This window comes from Miniopterus natalensis, chromosome 1 (assembly GCF_054644295.1).
Source record: "Miniopterus natalensis isolate mMinNat1 chromosome 1, mMinNat1.hap1, whole genome shotgun sequence".
NCBI lineage: Eukaryota > Metazoa > Chordata > Mammalia > Chiroptera > Miniopteridae > Miniopterus > Miniopterus natalensis.
Genome location: NC_142081.1, coordinates 123,987,380 through 124,002,509, shown reverse-complemented (window position 1 = coordinate 124,002,509; position 15,130 = coordinate 123,987,380). Strand labels below are relative to the sequence as shown.

At 40.6% G+C, this 15,130-nt stretch overlaps 1 protein-coding gene across 2 annotated transcripts in view; it reads left to right on the top strand.

Moving 5' to 3' along the window:
- PRTFDC1 (phosphoribosyl transferase domain containing 1) overlaps nt 1–14,557 on the top strand; it is a 90,838-nt gene extending 76,281 nt beyond the window's left edge. For both annotated transcript variants that reach the window (XM_087825567.1, XM_087825560.1), the window contains 5 exons: nt 5,870–5,887; nt 7,296–7,378; nt 7,862–7,908; nt 10,983–11,059; nt 13,125–14,557. In XM_087825567.1, coding sequence (XP_087681693.1) covers nt 5,870–5,887; nt 7,296–7,378; nt 7,862–7,908; nt 10,983–11,059; nt 13,125–13,172 — 273 coding nt within the window. In that variant the 3' untranslated portion in view covers nt 13,173–14,557. The remainder of the gene's footprint in view (nt 1–5,869; nt 5,888–7,295; nt 7,379–7,861; nt 7,909–10,982; nt 11,060–13,124) is intronic.
- The last annotated feature ends 573 nt before the right edge of the window (nt 14,558–15,130 follow it).

Here is a 15,130-nt window from a genome sequence, read left to right as displayed (position 1 = left end):
AGCTCAGGTAGATAAGTTTATAAATAGCAACTGTGTTCTAAGTGAATACACATTTTAAAACTTGAGGTACTATTGACATGTAACATTATATTAGTTTCGGATGTACCACACAATGTTTCAGTATTTGCAAAATGACCAACATAAGTCTAGTTAACATCTAGTTCACATGGTAAGACATTTTAGTACTTCATTGTATGACATTGCCTTACAGGTTTATGGCACAATAGAAATGTGCCTTGTGCTTTTACCATGGGGTCTGTCAATTTGGACACTCTAAGAACCTCAAATGAATGCCTCCATGAAAAAAACTGCACACAGAATTGTGGTCCTTCTGTCCTTCCTTCTAAAATCATCTTCTATTTCCTTTTAGAGTGATTTACCTCTTAGGTAAGTACTGGATAGTCCTTCCCCTGAAGAGACAGAAAAGAGGTTGAAGGAAGGATACTTTCTTACTGGGGGTAAAGTGAGCAGAAAGGGTGATAGCTCTTTGCCTCAGTATCCCCTCCTGTAATTACTACAAAGGCCACCCTCATGAGAAAGTAGAGATCATGGAAGTTCAGGTAGGAGAGAGGGGAAACCAGCCAACAGTCAGATTCGACTTTTGCTAGCCTCATAAATGATTCTTTCAGGTTGCCAGGTACCATTCTGCAGCATCTTCACACCCTCCGTGTGTCCATGGATGTGTTTCTATATGTTTTTCAGCATATGCCAAGTAAAACCCCTTGGGCTTAGGACACACTGGGTTAGTATTTCTAAGATGAATCAGTATCAATTAGCCAGGTTCTCAACCATCACAACACTGTAAGGTTAAAGATCCTGCCATTCAAGGAGCCTAGCTCACAGCAGAAGGGAATGCGAATATGCCAGTGTAGACCACACTCTGTGCCTTCAAGTATATCTCAAATCTGTCCACTTCCCTCATCTCCTTGGTAAGTGCCCAAATCTAGACCCGTGCTTCTCAAAGTGTGATCTAGGCAGGGTTCAGCAAACTTTTCAAGTAAGGGCTAGATAGTAAGTCTTTTAGATTTTGTGGGGCATACAGTCTCTGTTGCAACTGCTTAACTCTGCCGTCATAGCATGAAAGCAGCCATAGGTAACATGGAAACAAGTATCGATAGTTCAATAAAATTTTATTTACAAAAATAGACAGTGAGCCAGATTTGGCTGATGGGCCACAGTTTGCCAGCCTCTGATCTAGGAACCAGCAAGGTCAGTACCACCTGGAAGCTTATTAGAAATGTAGTATCTCAGATCCCACCCCACATCTTCTGAACTAAGTTCATTTTAACAAAATCCGTAGATGATTTCTTTGGACATTAAGGTTTGAGAAGCACAGGTCTTCCAGGGCGAGGCCACCTATGATAGACTGACTCATCTCCCTGAACTTCTACCTTTACTTAACTTTTGTCACTCTTTAAACCAGCCAGAGGGGTCTTCTTAAAATACAAATTGGATCGCACCACTTGCCTACCAAAACCTCTGAGCAACCTCTCAATTAGGGTTATCAGACTTAGCAAAAACAATGGAAAACAGGATACCAAGTTAAATTTGAATTTCAAATAAATAATGAAATATTTAAGTATGTCCGATGTAACATTTGGAACAAACTTCAATTAAAAAGTTAGTTGTTATTTATCTGAAATTGAAATTGAACTGGGTGTTCTGTATTTCACCTGGCAGCCCCACACCCAGTACTTGAGATTATGACCCAAACTCCTTACAGCTTGTAAAACCTGGGTGATCTGGCCTTGTCTCCTTCCCAGCACCATTGAACACCACCCTAACCTCCTCACAGTGCTATAACCACACTGCCTAACCTCCTTCTTGCCAAGATCTTGGACAAGTTGTGGCCACCACCTGGAATCCAGTGTCCTATCCTTCAGGTCTCAGCCTACAGTCTCCTACGTAAGAGAGAACTTCCCTGGCTCTCTGTCTAAAATACTCTCTACACAAGGCTCTTTCCTTGAGCTTAAAGAAATTCAAAGAAGGAATGATTTATTGGGACTGTAACTGTCTTAGTGAGAGAAAGATGAGGTTCTCCTTGGGACCAGAAGGTCCAAGAATAACACATAAGAGAGAGGAAGAACAGCATGGAATGAGGGGAGGGGAGAGGAGAGCAGAGGACAGGTATGGACCAGTGCGAGTGAAGGAAATTAGTCAGAAGTAGGGAAACAATAATTCAAAAAACTGAACATGTAAATTGGATTTGGTGTGTAGAATACATTGAATTTCTCAATAAAGAGCTTGAATTGCTCAGAAAAGCAGAGAGGAGCCACAAAATTTGTTGAGTGGAGTTGACATCATGATGCTGTGTTTTGGGAACATGAACCTGGCAGGAGGGTCGAGTTGACAGAAGGAAGGGAGAGAGACTGCAGCAGGGAGGCCAGCCAGGAGGTGGTGTGCGTGGAGCAAACCTGAGCGTAATTGAACTACTTCGGGCGTGGCTCAGCTGTTGAAATCGACCTAGGATCCAGGAGATCGAGGTTCTATCCAGGTCAGGGCACATGCCCGGGCTGTGGGCTCGATCAATGACTCTCTCATCATTGGTGTTTCTCTCTCTCTCTCTCCCTCTCCCTTCCTCTCTCTGAAATCAATAAAGATATATTAAAAAAAAAAAAAAAGGGAAAATAGCTTACCTGTGTAATTTCATGCTATGAGTTAGAAGCATTATAAGCCCCATAACTGTCCTATATAACTCTCAAACCCTCTAAAGACCTGTGGGTTTAAAGATTGAGAAAAGGGAGATTCTAGACAGCCCCCATGCACCTTCCTACCTTCCTTCCTTCCTTTCATTCTTTCTTTCTCTCCTCTTTTTTTATGTAGCAAAGAGAGAGAAGCTCACAAGGGAAGCTGGCTGAGTCATGCCTTTAAATAGGTCATGGCTGTTGAATAAAGGGAGCCCTCAATAATGAAGTTCAATAGTCTCTTCACTCACAGTATTAAAAGCATTTTACTCAGTGAGTTTAAGCTGTCGGTGCACCCTGCTCTCTGGCTGATTTTATTCAAAGTTGATTTAATCCTGGCACTTCATAAAATGTCTGTAGAGCAAGAAGATTTTATTCATGTTCAAGAGAAATCTCTGAAAGGGTGGACTAAAACCAAATGCACGGAAACAAGCTCAGGCCTGGCAAGGGGAAAACACAGATGTGCAGGTTAAGTGCAAGATTCGGGAGATGTGCCCACCCCCAGCCCCAAGTAAGTTCCTAATCCAATGCCAGAGCGGAACATGGGAGCCTGCCAACATGTCCTCCTTGGCTGCCTTAACTCTTGAAATCATTCCTTTTTATTGCATATGACTAGGCTGAGAACAATAATGGAAATGCCCACCGACTGATGTTTCTGGCAATTTCGTGAATTATCACATAAAATGGAATGCTGAATTACATCTCTTTCTCCCCAGGGTTTACCTTCACACTCCTGCTTGGCATCCCCTCTGCGTGGTGTGACCACAGCCGCAACACTGCGCTGCTGCCGATTAGATCTGTGATATAATTTTTTTATTTTAAAAGACTGAAAGTAGGAATAACCTGTTTAAGAAAACCATTTAGATTTGTATCATTCTTTCCTTCCTTCTTTGCTTCTTCCCTCCTCTTTAGTAAGCTTGACGTGATTAGCTTCAATTAGGATCATGCAATAGCAGAGAAAGAAAACACTTCAGAGATTCCGCATAGAATTTCGCTGGTGGCCCCAGGCTGCAGATTTTGCCGGCTTTCTGGGAGGAAATGAGCTAGGTGTGATGAGATGACTAAGACAGAAACTGGCGAACGTATCAGATTCAGTGATCAGTTGTCGGATTGCAAGTGTTTAGGAGGCACAATGTGTTCTGAAGAAATTTGCAAGGCTGCCCACTCAAAAAAAAAAAAAAGGGAATTTTAGAAGATTTCTTAGTGCCAAATTAAAATCAGTAGACATTAAGTGTAGCTCAATTAAAGAGGAGTTGTACATCCTTAAGGAAAAAATGGGGGGGTGTATCGAAAGTATAGTGAACTAGAGAAAGGGAAAGAAATGAGGTCAGAATTGTTGATTTGTTCCACAGGCATTTCTTGAGCAACTGCTCTATACCTGTCTCCATGTTATATGTTGATCGTATAAGATGAGTTAGCCTTATCTTGTAAAGCTATAGGAAAACGTAAAGAGATTAGTTCTTTTAGACACTGGTAAAAATGCTTCCAAATTGGGGTGGTTGCTTTATCTCTCCTCTTGGGCTACTTTTTGTTTCACATGATAGAATCAAGCTTCCAAAGGGGCGAAAGGCATTGCTTTGGTTGGAGGTGAGCTTTTCACATAACATATGGGCCACTGAAAAATCCAGACAGTGGCATATACTACTAATGAAAGAATTGGAAAGTTTTTCATTATCAGATTAAAACAGAAAGAGACTGCGAACTACTGATTTTAATTTGGCACTAGGAGATCTAAAATCCCCCACCCTCCAGCCTTTTTTTGAGTGGGGAGCCTTGCAGATAGATATTCTCCAAGTATTCTTGTTGGTTCATGAGCATCGTCGGTACATCTCAATCAGACTAAAAATCACATCCTGACTAACTGTTACGAGTGGTGGTTAAGACTGGAGCACATGTGTTTAGAATACTGGGGTGAGTCATATTCTCAGGGTAGAGAGGATACTGGGAATATCACCTGCTTCAAAAATTGACAGAATAATCATACATTGTAATGACAAAATTAAGATTGAAAACGGATTTAATGAATAAAATACCATACATGAGAGAAAAACACCTCCAGAAAGAATTTCGCCTCAGCATGCAATTGACACATTAAAGTAACATGGTGCAAATTTAACAGAGTTTTTGGTTGGCTGGTTAACATTTTTATCACATCTCTTTCGCATTAGCTATAAGTAAGATACATAAAGTGTAAGGTTTGATCCCATTTTTAAGCTACTATCTGAATCATTGGGATAAATGAAAGTTCATCTGAAAAAAGAAACCAATACCCTGAGGAAATATCCACACTGCTCGGCTAATTGGAATGGCATAATAACACGGTCATGTTTTAATTTGGTGGGACAGTACTGACATGTAACTACTAATCCATTTAATTGGTTGATTTTAACTCATTAATAAGTATAATTAGTTATTACTCCTTCATCCAACAACTAATTGCTTAGCCTCTATATACAGGTGCTGAGGGACTGAGAATACAGTAATAAGCAAGATAAACATGATTCCCACCCTCATGGACTTTATACTCTAGTGGAGAACACAGGTATCAAACAAGAAATTTAAATGAAATATAACCAGTGCTCTTAGGGCAGAAGTCAATGAATGACTTGAAAGCGCATAGCAAGGAACCTAACCATGTTGCTGAAAATATAAACCAGGCACCTGACAGCCCTCTCTGCATCCCACCCCCTTCCTCAGGGTTGAAAATTCGAAAGTACAGAGTCCCCAGTGATGTTGGTGGCTATGCAGAAATAGGGCTGTCCCAGACGAATGCATGATCCCTCTACCGAGCACTGTCTCCATGACCAAGGCAGTTTATGTGAGCTTTGTTTTCCTGGGAAATGCATAGTAAGCTTTGCATACCAAAGAGTGCTGGGTGGGATGACAGAGGATAGCTCTTTAGACGGGTAACAGGGCCTCAGATAAGCCTGCTCCTAACCTGAATATAGATAGTAGAAAATATTGCAGCAGCAAGTCATTGCAGACAGACTGTTAAAATGAGTCTGGTCGCTTAGATTACCTCCAGCATTTAGGTTAGATGAATGGGGAAGACCAAGTAAGTAAACTGCAAAATTCCAACTATAAGCAAAATGTGTGTTTATCCTGTGAGCCAGATTTGCACGAGATCCTAAAATAACTGGGGTTTTTGTTTGTTTTTGTTTGTTTGTTTGTTTTTGTTTCCTCAGAATGTCCTCATTGTTGAGGTAAGCTGACTTTTTTACCCATATTTGGAAGTTGAAAGGATGAACAGTGAGTTTTAAAATATAGAACTTGTTATCAAACTGTCCAAGAATTTATTGACTTCCCTCTGTGTCCATGGTTCTCCAAATTCATTGATTAGGAGCCAACTAGAGTCGCTAACTTGAAATAACTTATAAAAAAGCTCTTATATATTTCCTTTTACACGTCTAAATTGGTTATTACACCTATTTGTGAGCCAGACATTTTTACAGAAGAGAAAAACAACCTACAAAGCCAAGTTTATCTAATAGTTAAACCAAGGTTAGAACCCTCTTCACCCTTAACTCAGTGTTCTTGCTAATGACTTCTAATGACTGAACAACTCTGCCTTCAGCATGCAAATCATAAATATAATCAATTTTAAAATGTCGGTCCAAAGTAAAGCTATGAATTAATTTAATTGGTTCTGTTTAAAAAGGAAGGGAGAGAGGGAGGGAGGAAGGAAGGGGGGGAGAGAGAGAGAACAAAAGAGAGAAAGAGAAGGAATATAGGGGGGAAAAAAGAAAAAACAGGCCCTGTGGCAGCAATGGACTAATACAGCAAATGTCCCTGTTTCCCTCAGGAGCACACCTGTCTTATCAGCTGGCAGAAATTCAGGGGAGCCGTCTTCAAGCTTTTGTTACACGGTCGCCCTGTGTGCCATATGTATGTGCAGTTCTTCTGGCTCAGACATAACCCATGAAGTAGACCCTCTAGCCAAACGAATTGCCCAACTCTGGCTAAATTCAGACCGCTTGTTTTGATAATCAGCTCCTGACAGCTGATTTCTGTCCCGAGGACAATAAATTTCTGCTGCCCATTCTACTCTAATTGAGCAGCAGCTCATCAGCGGAGATGAGCCTCAGCTCACGGCAGGCCCGCACTCTCAGAATTCAAGGGCTGTCACCAGCTGCTGTCCAGACACATCTCACTTCCTAGCCATAGAGTCCCCTGTTGAGCGGGGAGGGTAAGGAGGAGGTGTTTATCCATTCAGTGTATTCAGATGTACATCCCAGGTCCATGAAAATTCATGCATCCTGTATTGTGTTACATAACCTCGGGGCCAAATGCAGTCCTTGAATGTGCGTTGCCCGAGTCCGAATGTACTCAGTGAGGAGCCCCACATGCTCTCCAAAGGCTGAATTTAGCCTTTCAACCCAGCTCAAAGATTCAAAGATATAATTACCAATGTATTTCCCCAAATGCAGCTTCCAGAAAGAAGCACCTATCTAAAAAAAATAGAACCATTTCTGCCTCCTACTTTGACTCCAGTTTGATTGCAATTCTAATTATGATGCATTATTAATAAGGAATATAATTATCTGTCTGAATGAAAAATCTACTGTGCTGCCCAACTGCATTTGGTTGAATTTGTCTGTTCTCTTTGCAAAGGATGTTGTTGGAACAGGGAGGACCATGAAAGTTCTGCTCAGCAGCATAAAAAAATACAAGCCCAACATGATTAAGGTGGCCAGGTGAGTAGGACACACATCATTGTTGTTTCTGACTTTCCATACCAGCCCTAGAGGGATGCTAACACAGGATGCTGTGTCCAGAGAGTGCAGTCTGTTCCAAACCATTGACCCTTTGCTCTGGGGTGTTCCAGCTTCACCACACTGTACACATAGCCCATTTGACTGTTGGCCTGAGAGAGAGAAAAGGGAACGGACGTGCTTTGCTGTGGCTGAGCCCCTCTTGACTGTGCCTCTAGCTGTTTCCAGGAGCAGCTGGCTGGGCCCCCCGTGCCAGGGCCCCCTCCCTTCCTTTCATCCACAGTCACTGAGGTGGTGCCACAGTGGCAGAAGCATGAATTGGAGGGCTGTGACGATGCCCCATATGCTCAAGGGAAAAAATACATATTTTAAAAACTACGTATTTTAATGATGTTTCATTCTATTTGCCACTCACAGAGATTTTATGTGGATCACTAAAGCTTTTTTTTTTTTTTTTAATGATAGTTTGTTGGTGAAGAGAACACCTAGAAGTGATGGCTTTAGACCTGACTGTAAGTGCTTTTGGTGTTTGTTTGCTAATGGGTTGCTTCCTAGTGGTGGTTTGTGTTTAAGAAATTCCTATTTGACGAATAGGAATTCGTGGAAGCTGCATAGGTTTGACAGACTCACACATATTCCCTGATCTCCCCAGCCTTGCTCGGGAGGCTAGAACTCTTTACAAGGGGCTTAACTTTTCTGACTCGCATCTTTCACAGGAACTCAGTTGTGTGCGTGCTTGGTTTTCCTTAGCACCTTAACTCCAAAGAATTCAGATGATAGGTTTCAGGTGGTGCAGAGACTCGACCTCTCTGCACTAACTGGGATGCACAGGCGTCCTGCTGTGACCGCTGTCCCCACCAATCAGACATAGAGAGACACTTGTAATGGTTAGGGGTATTCTCATACCATCCCCAGGAACTGTTACAGGCAGTGCACAATGCTGACCTTCAGCGAGCCCGAATTTTAGCACAGAGAAGGGGAAACCCAAGACATCTCCCCACCACCTCTAAACAAAAGTTCAATAACACAGAGAATTAAATGGGCAGCAGAGGAAATATAGTCAATAATAGTATAATAACTTTGTATGATAACAGATGGTAATTAGAGTTACTGTGCTGATCATTTTGCATGTATAAGAACATCAAACCACTATGTTGTACACCTGATACCAATCTAATATTGTATGCCGACTATAATTCAATTAAAAAATTAAAAAATAAATATAACTTCACAGAAGCCGAACAAAAACAGAGAATTCACAGGGCAAATATCTATAGATGCTGTCTTCACGCTTGCCTTCAGACGTGTGTTCTGGAAGACTGTCCTCATCTGGGGCAGAAGGATAAATAAGCAGCTTGATTATTTATTATTCTAACACTGGAGGTGATTTTTTTTTCACTTGCATAGGCAGACTTCAGCTTGCTTTTTATAACTTACATTTGCTCTACAGCCTCTGGGATAATTTGGCTACGGTTCTCATCAGCAAGCTGAACAAACATTACAGCGAGAGGAGAATGCTATGGATGGGTAATGTGCCAGTGACATTTAGCCAGTGACTCTTCATTCTAAAAAACAAGTTTCATTCCAGTGTGGGATGTATTAAATCTAAACAGCGTCAGTTCTGGGCAGATAGACCCAGTAGTGTGTTCCTGTCCAGGTACCGGTTTGGGGGAATATAATCTGGATGTACTTAAAGTTGGACAAGGTTAGTAAACAGAAGCCTTCTAAGGAAATAATGTAAGACACTGTACAGCAAAGGTTTTAACTGAAATTGAAAGATGTTCACTTCAGACATCCAGTTAATTACAAATTTCTTGCATCACTTATAGCAACTTATAGCAATATTTATTTATTACATTAATAAAGTAATAACAGTGAACACTAGTAAAAGATGATGATGTTCCCTGCCCTGTTCTAAGAGCTCCACAGAGATTAACACATTTGATCCTCTAAGGTAGGTGCTATTGATAGGCCCACATTACAGACGAGAAAAGTGAACATAACAAGGTTAAAAGCTTGCCAGGGTCGCATAGTTGTAAGCGTAGAGTCAGTATTGAACCCAGGTAGTCTGGTTTTAATCACTGCTCTTCCACTTGCAATATACCTGTAACACCTGCAATTGCAAACACAGGAGTAGGAATTGCACACATTTACCAGCTAGAGATAGGTCACTCTGGTTCCCAGACTACTCATCCAAGCCCTTCTACTCCATGCAGCTCTGAAGGTTGGCTTTCCCCACTGGCTTTTCCCAGTCTGAGCTGCCACACCTGTTCTCGGGTTTGCATTGCTCGCTGTCAGGTCATTATTATTGTTACAACCAGGGTTTCCTGGGGTTTCCTAATATTCTTTTAGCTTGCTCAGAATCTCTGTTTCTTCTTTCTGTCTGGATTTCTGAGTCTTTTTACTTTTTGTTCCTTCCCCCTAATTGACTCTTTCCTCTATACTCAATGACCTCTTTTCTTCTGCTCGTCCATCTCCTCTGATTCTTTTTCTCAAGAACCTACAGTTTGGATGATCAAATGGCTTCCTAACAGTGACACATAAGGTAGTTCCCCAGAAGATAAGTTCCTCGCCTCTAGCATGTTCTGTGAGCAGGAACCAGTTGATCTCTCTATGTGAAAGCGTCTTTGATCATAGGGATCAAAATGGTGGTGGGCAGTGCCGTGGAAGTAACTTTCTCTGGGTTATAAGTCCATTGGCTGCACCAAAGTACGGTTTCATAAAAGTAAACAAGTACATCTCTCATCTGCAATACTCTGATTAACAAACATAGATTCCAAAACACTGGAAAGAGTTTGAAAATCGCTGGTCCACAAACACACGTATTCTGTTTCAAGACCTCCAAAAACAGAGAGCTATGGTCTGTTTCTTAAAAATCCTTTTCAATAAAAACCATCTTCCTTTCAATAAATTCTTCCTTTGCTTAACCTAAGTACCTTCCACTGCATTTAAATCCAGCTACTCTCCTCCTGCCCTTAATAGAGATAAAGAGCTAATTATTGTCCTCTGCATTGTGAGCTCCAAGCATTCCCTTCCTCAAGCTGAACGGTCCCACTTGCTGTCACGCTGTCTCCCAGGTTTTGCTTCCCAGCCATTTACCCCCCCACTGAGGACACTGAGGACAGCGGGAGGATCACCTCTTAGTTGCAACAGCCTGCACACCTCTTCCCTTACCTCAGTATTGTAATACCTGCAGTGTGAACTGCGCTTCGTGCTTTCCAGAGTGTTTCCTTTGGCATTATACCAGTGGGCACTGCTTTGGAACAACAGGGCTACATGACTAACTCATGCCTATTTCTTCTTCACTCCTGGGCTGCCTGAGCCTCTCTCAGGTCCGGATACCAGGAGTACAGTCATCTTTATTGTATGTTGGCTTGTTTGACTTGTCTCCCTGAGTACTCACTCTGGTCCAGGACCCTGCCCGGCTCATCCTATGCATTGCTTATCACTTTTCTCACTTGCTTCTGCCTAAATAAAAAGTCCTCACAGTTGACATGTCAACACTAGCATAGGGTGGCTTTATACTTATTTGAATTATCTAAATTGTTTCTTTTTTTTTTTTTTTTTCTTCTCTTCCTCTGCTCAGATACTGGGTTTGAGATTCCAGACTTATTCGTCGTGGGTTATGCCTTAGATTACAATGAATACTTCAGAGATCTGAATGTAAGTCTTGCATGCAAATCCCCACCCCCATTTCACCAGAACTTAATAGTTCCATCAATTTAACAAATTATTGAAATAGTAGTAATGATGGCTGCCATTTATTGAGTAACTTCTATGTCGGGAATATTCTGGGCACTTTGCATGCATAATCTGAATTCATTCCCCCCTACCCTGCAAGGTGGGAATTAGGGTGATAGGAGCAATTATGATTATCTCTATTTTATTTCTTTTTTAAAAAAATTTTTTTTTTATCTATTTTATACTAAAGAAAAAAAGAAGCTAAAAGCAGAACTATGGCTTGATATTGATTTTTCTCCAAGTCATTGACTATGCCTACTCACCCATAGTAATAGTCAATATTCTTTTCTTAATTTATCTTTATTGTTAAAAGTATTACAGATGTTTCCTTTTTCCCCATTGACTCCCTCCACCCCTGCCCCCCCCCCCCCCCCAGTAATAGTCAGTATTCTATAAACTGTTTTGTGTTGGTGCTTGAAATTTAGCAGGTACCCATTAGAGTGGCCTGCAGCTAGCTCCTAACTATTCCCAATTTGGGAGCAGTGGTTTTGTTGGTGGGAATGGCACCAGGTGTTAGACCTATGGGGTCAGACCAGATCTAGGTTCAGCAACCTCAGTACTTGGGTTCTGGCTGGGAAAGAATTCAGAGCCAAGACTCAAACTGTAGGAGACCATTTATTTGGAAAATCACAGAGGTAGAAGAAGTAATGTGTAGAAGAAATGGGCTAGGAAACAAGTTATGGAGGCAAAGGAAGGGCCCTTGGAACTTAGAACTGAGGAAGGTAAAGGTGACACACCTGGGAAAATGGGAAGGTAGAGGGGAAAAGTGCTGGGGTGTTTCCAGGAGGGAGAGGGCACTGGGTCCTAAGAGTTCAGGGTGGAGATTTTAGGGGAGGTCCCAGGGTAAAACCTCAGTAGAATATTCAGCAGCTTTCCAGGTGTGTCCTTTCAGGGTCGGGGTCTCCCCTGATTAATTGCCCTGCTCCAGGACAGGGTACCAGAATAGGGGGTCATTATTCAGTGCAGCTGGTCCTGAGGTCAGCCTTGGCCGTGGCATTGCTTGTCTGATTTTGCTGCTTTTCTGGGCCTGGAGCTGAAATACAACTGAGACCTAGATGTTATCCCTAGGGAAGAAAGGTCAGGGGGTCCAAGCTGCATGACCAGCAATATGCTAGGAGAGGAAAGGTCACCCTGGGGATGAGGTCCTATGCTACAATTGTCCTTTGCTAGGCACCCAGGGTTTTCTGCCCAGGTGACCTTCTGTACCTGGCCCATCGTCCTTGTTCTGCTCGTGTCTGTCTAATTGCCTACCACAGTTTTAACATTTTAACATATAGACATGGCCCCCAGCTGTGTGATCCTGACCATTACTGAATGACCTAGATATCTTATCCAAAATAGACCAACCAGTCCCTCTCTCTCCTAAGAGTTAGAAACTTAAAGCAAAATCACAGAGACCAAGGAGTTTGGGGCTTACGCAATGAACTGAAGTCTGGAGCCACCCCTGTTCCTGCCTTCCAGTTCCTTCATTGCTCAGCCCTTTCTTTGCTTCTGTGAGCTACCCAGTATCTTATCAGTAAATCTCCCTATTTTGCTTATGTTAGCCTGACTCCATTTCTGTTGCTTGCAATCAAAATATTCCTGGCACATCTTGCTATCCAAAAAGAATCAAATACGAGTCCATATTATTTTTATTGTGGCTATTTCTCTATTCACCCTCAGGGCTATACCATAGGAGACTTCTATCTCCACAACAGTTAGTTATACTCCTCCCTCAGCGTTTCTGGTTATTATAGACCCAAGGAGCCAAATTCAGAAAAAGGCTCAAAACTAAAACAATGAAGACATTTTTGTCAAGCATTTGAATGGTTCTCTTTAGATTTTACACACACACACACACACACACACACACACACATATAAATGCACTCTTATATTTAAATAAACAGTAACCAATTATGAGATGATAGTCTGTTATTATTGCATAACATTTTCTGCTCCTATTTTATTAAGAAACTGATGCATTATTAAATTGTTTATTTTTTCAGCACATATGCGTGATCAATGAACACGGCAAAGAAAAGTATCGAGTCTAAAGAAGTAAATTCTCACCATCAAATCTCCAGATAACATCATACTTACAACTTCATTCAGAAAACCACCGTGTCAAGTTTGTCTCTCCAGGCATCTTCACTCAGCAGGGTAGAAACGAAAAAAATGTTTTGATGACAGAGCTTTCTTTTCTGAAATTATAACAGAGAGTATCAAAAGTTCTTAAGGAAAAGAAAGCAGTGTTTTCATTTGACGTGTTCCAAATTAAACACTGCACCTTGTGACTCACGAGTTCTATCTCCCTTCACACTCCTGAGCTACGCCTTCTTTTGTTTTCATTCATAGTCTTTGTGCTTGAATACTTGACCCCCACCTAGTTACTCAAATACTTCTCACTCAACTTTTTAAAAAATATGCTCTATTTTTGGTAATATTTTGCAGTCTTAAGAAACTGGAAGGCTTTTAAGTTAAGCTCTGAGCCCATATACTGGAAATGCAACTAGATTCCCATAGTAAAAAAGGAGGGAAAGGACAATTTAATATAAATTTCTGTTTGCGCTGTTCTGACAGGCCATTATTATCTGCTTTGACAAAGCCTTTCTGAACCACAGCATACAATGAATGTTAATGATGTTATGAAATGAGCTTTGCTCAGTGCTCTTGATTGGAGCTTCCGGTGTGTGATAACGGTAAGTCATGGATGTATGGATGTACTCAACTGTGCTTAATACTCTGAATTTTAATTAGAAAAAATACAATGGCAGCAAGGCCCCGGTTTCTAAGTGGCATCCTTTTATTCTTGTGGGACATGAGCAAATGGCAGAATTTGGGCAAGGGGCAAGTGTTTTCGATGCTCAAAACTAAGTAAGAATAAATTTTTCCTCTTATTTGCACCAAAGGAAAAAAACATTATGTGTTATCCTAAACAAGAACACAGAGGTTGAATTATTATTTTAAGTAGCCTTCTAAGACTGATCATATAATCCAAGGCACTATAGGAAAAAAAGCATACTTAAGGAAGTTTTTTCTGAATAATATTTTTCCATTTTCCCTGTTTTATAAGATACTTTATAAATTACGGGGATTTTAAGTGAAAATAAACTTGAGTGCCCATAGAGCTGTTTTTTCTCACTTCCTAAAAGGAGCAAGCACAAATAAATAACTAAGCAGCCTTTGTTTGGTTCTGAACTGCATGTGGCAGATTGTTATCAGGTTCTAGCTTCCTTTAAACTAATAAAGAATAAGAAACCATGTTATGTTTCATAACTGCTTACTGTTTTTCTTCCATCTTCATATTTTTATATACTTTCAGCTATTAAAATGTGTGTGAGCTGGTAGCTTAAATATATTATTGCATATATCTTCCCTGTGGCTTTATTTTTGTTAACCTGGAAAAAATCCAATATATGCACCAGTATAAGCAAACGATTATGCCAGACTTGATCTGCTGCTTTTTTCCTCCTTAAGTTTGTTTGTAAGAACAAGGAATTTTAGTTGTAGAATAAGATTTTCCTGCATATTTTTGTTCCAGCCAGAGAAGAAAATAAACCACACCCAGATATCTCAAGGGGGAAACCAGTAAAGGGAATTCCTTCTAGCTTTGTTCCATAGAAGACACAGGATCTGAATAATAGATAGATTATTCTCTCTAACTGGCTGGCCTATTTCTTGATCTAGCAAAATTAATGTTCTAAACACAATTTTTTATTATGCCACATTTATATCAGAAGACTTAAAATAATCTAGACACATTTGATTTAAGTATAAGATTATCTATAAAGTATGATTTATTAAAATATTATCTTTAAATTTTTGAATTTTAATAACAATATCATTTTTGACAGCTTTATGTTTATTCAAATTGAAAGGATAATATACTTCACAAGATTTTGAGGACTTGCCCTAGTTAATGCTGAAAAAGAAAAAATCATTAAATACACTAGAAGTTTAATCATTCTTACAACATTTTTCTATCAGATAATATTTTGACAGTGATATCTAA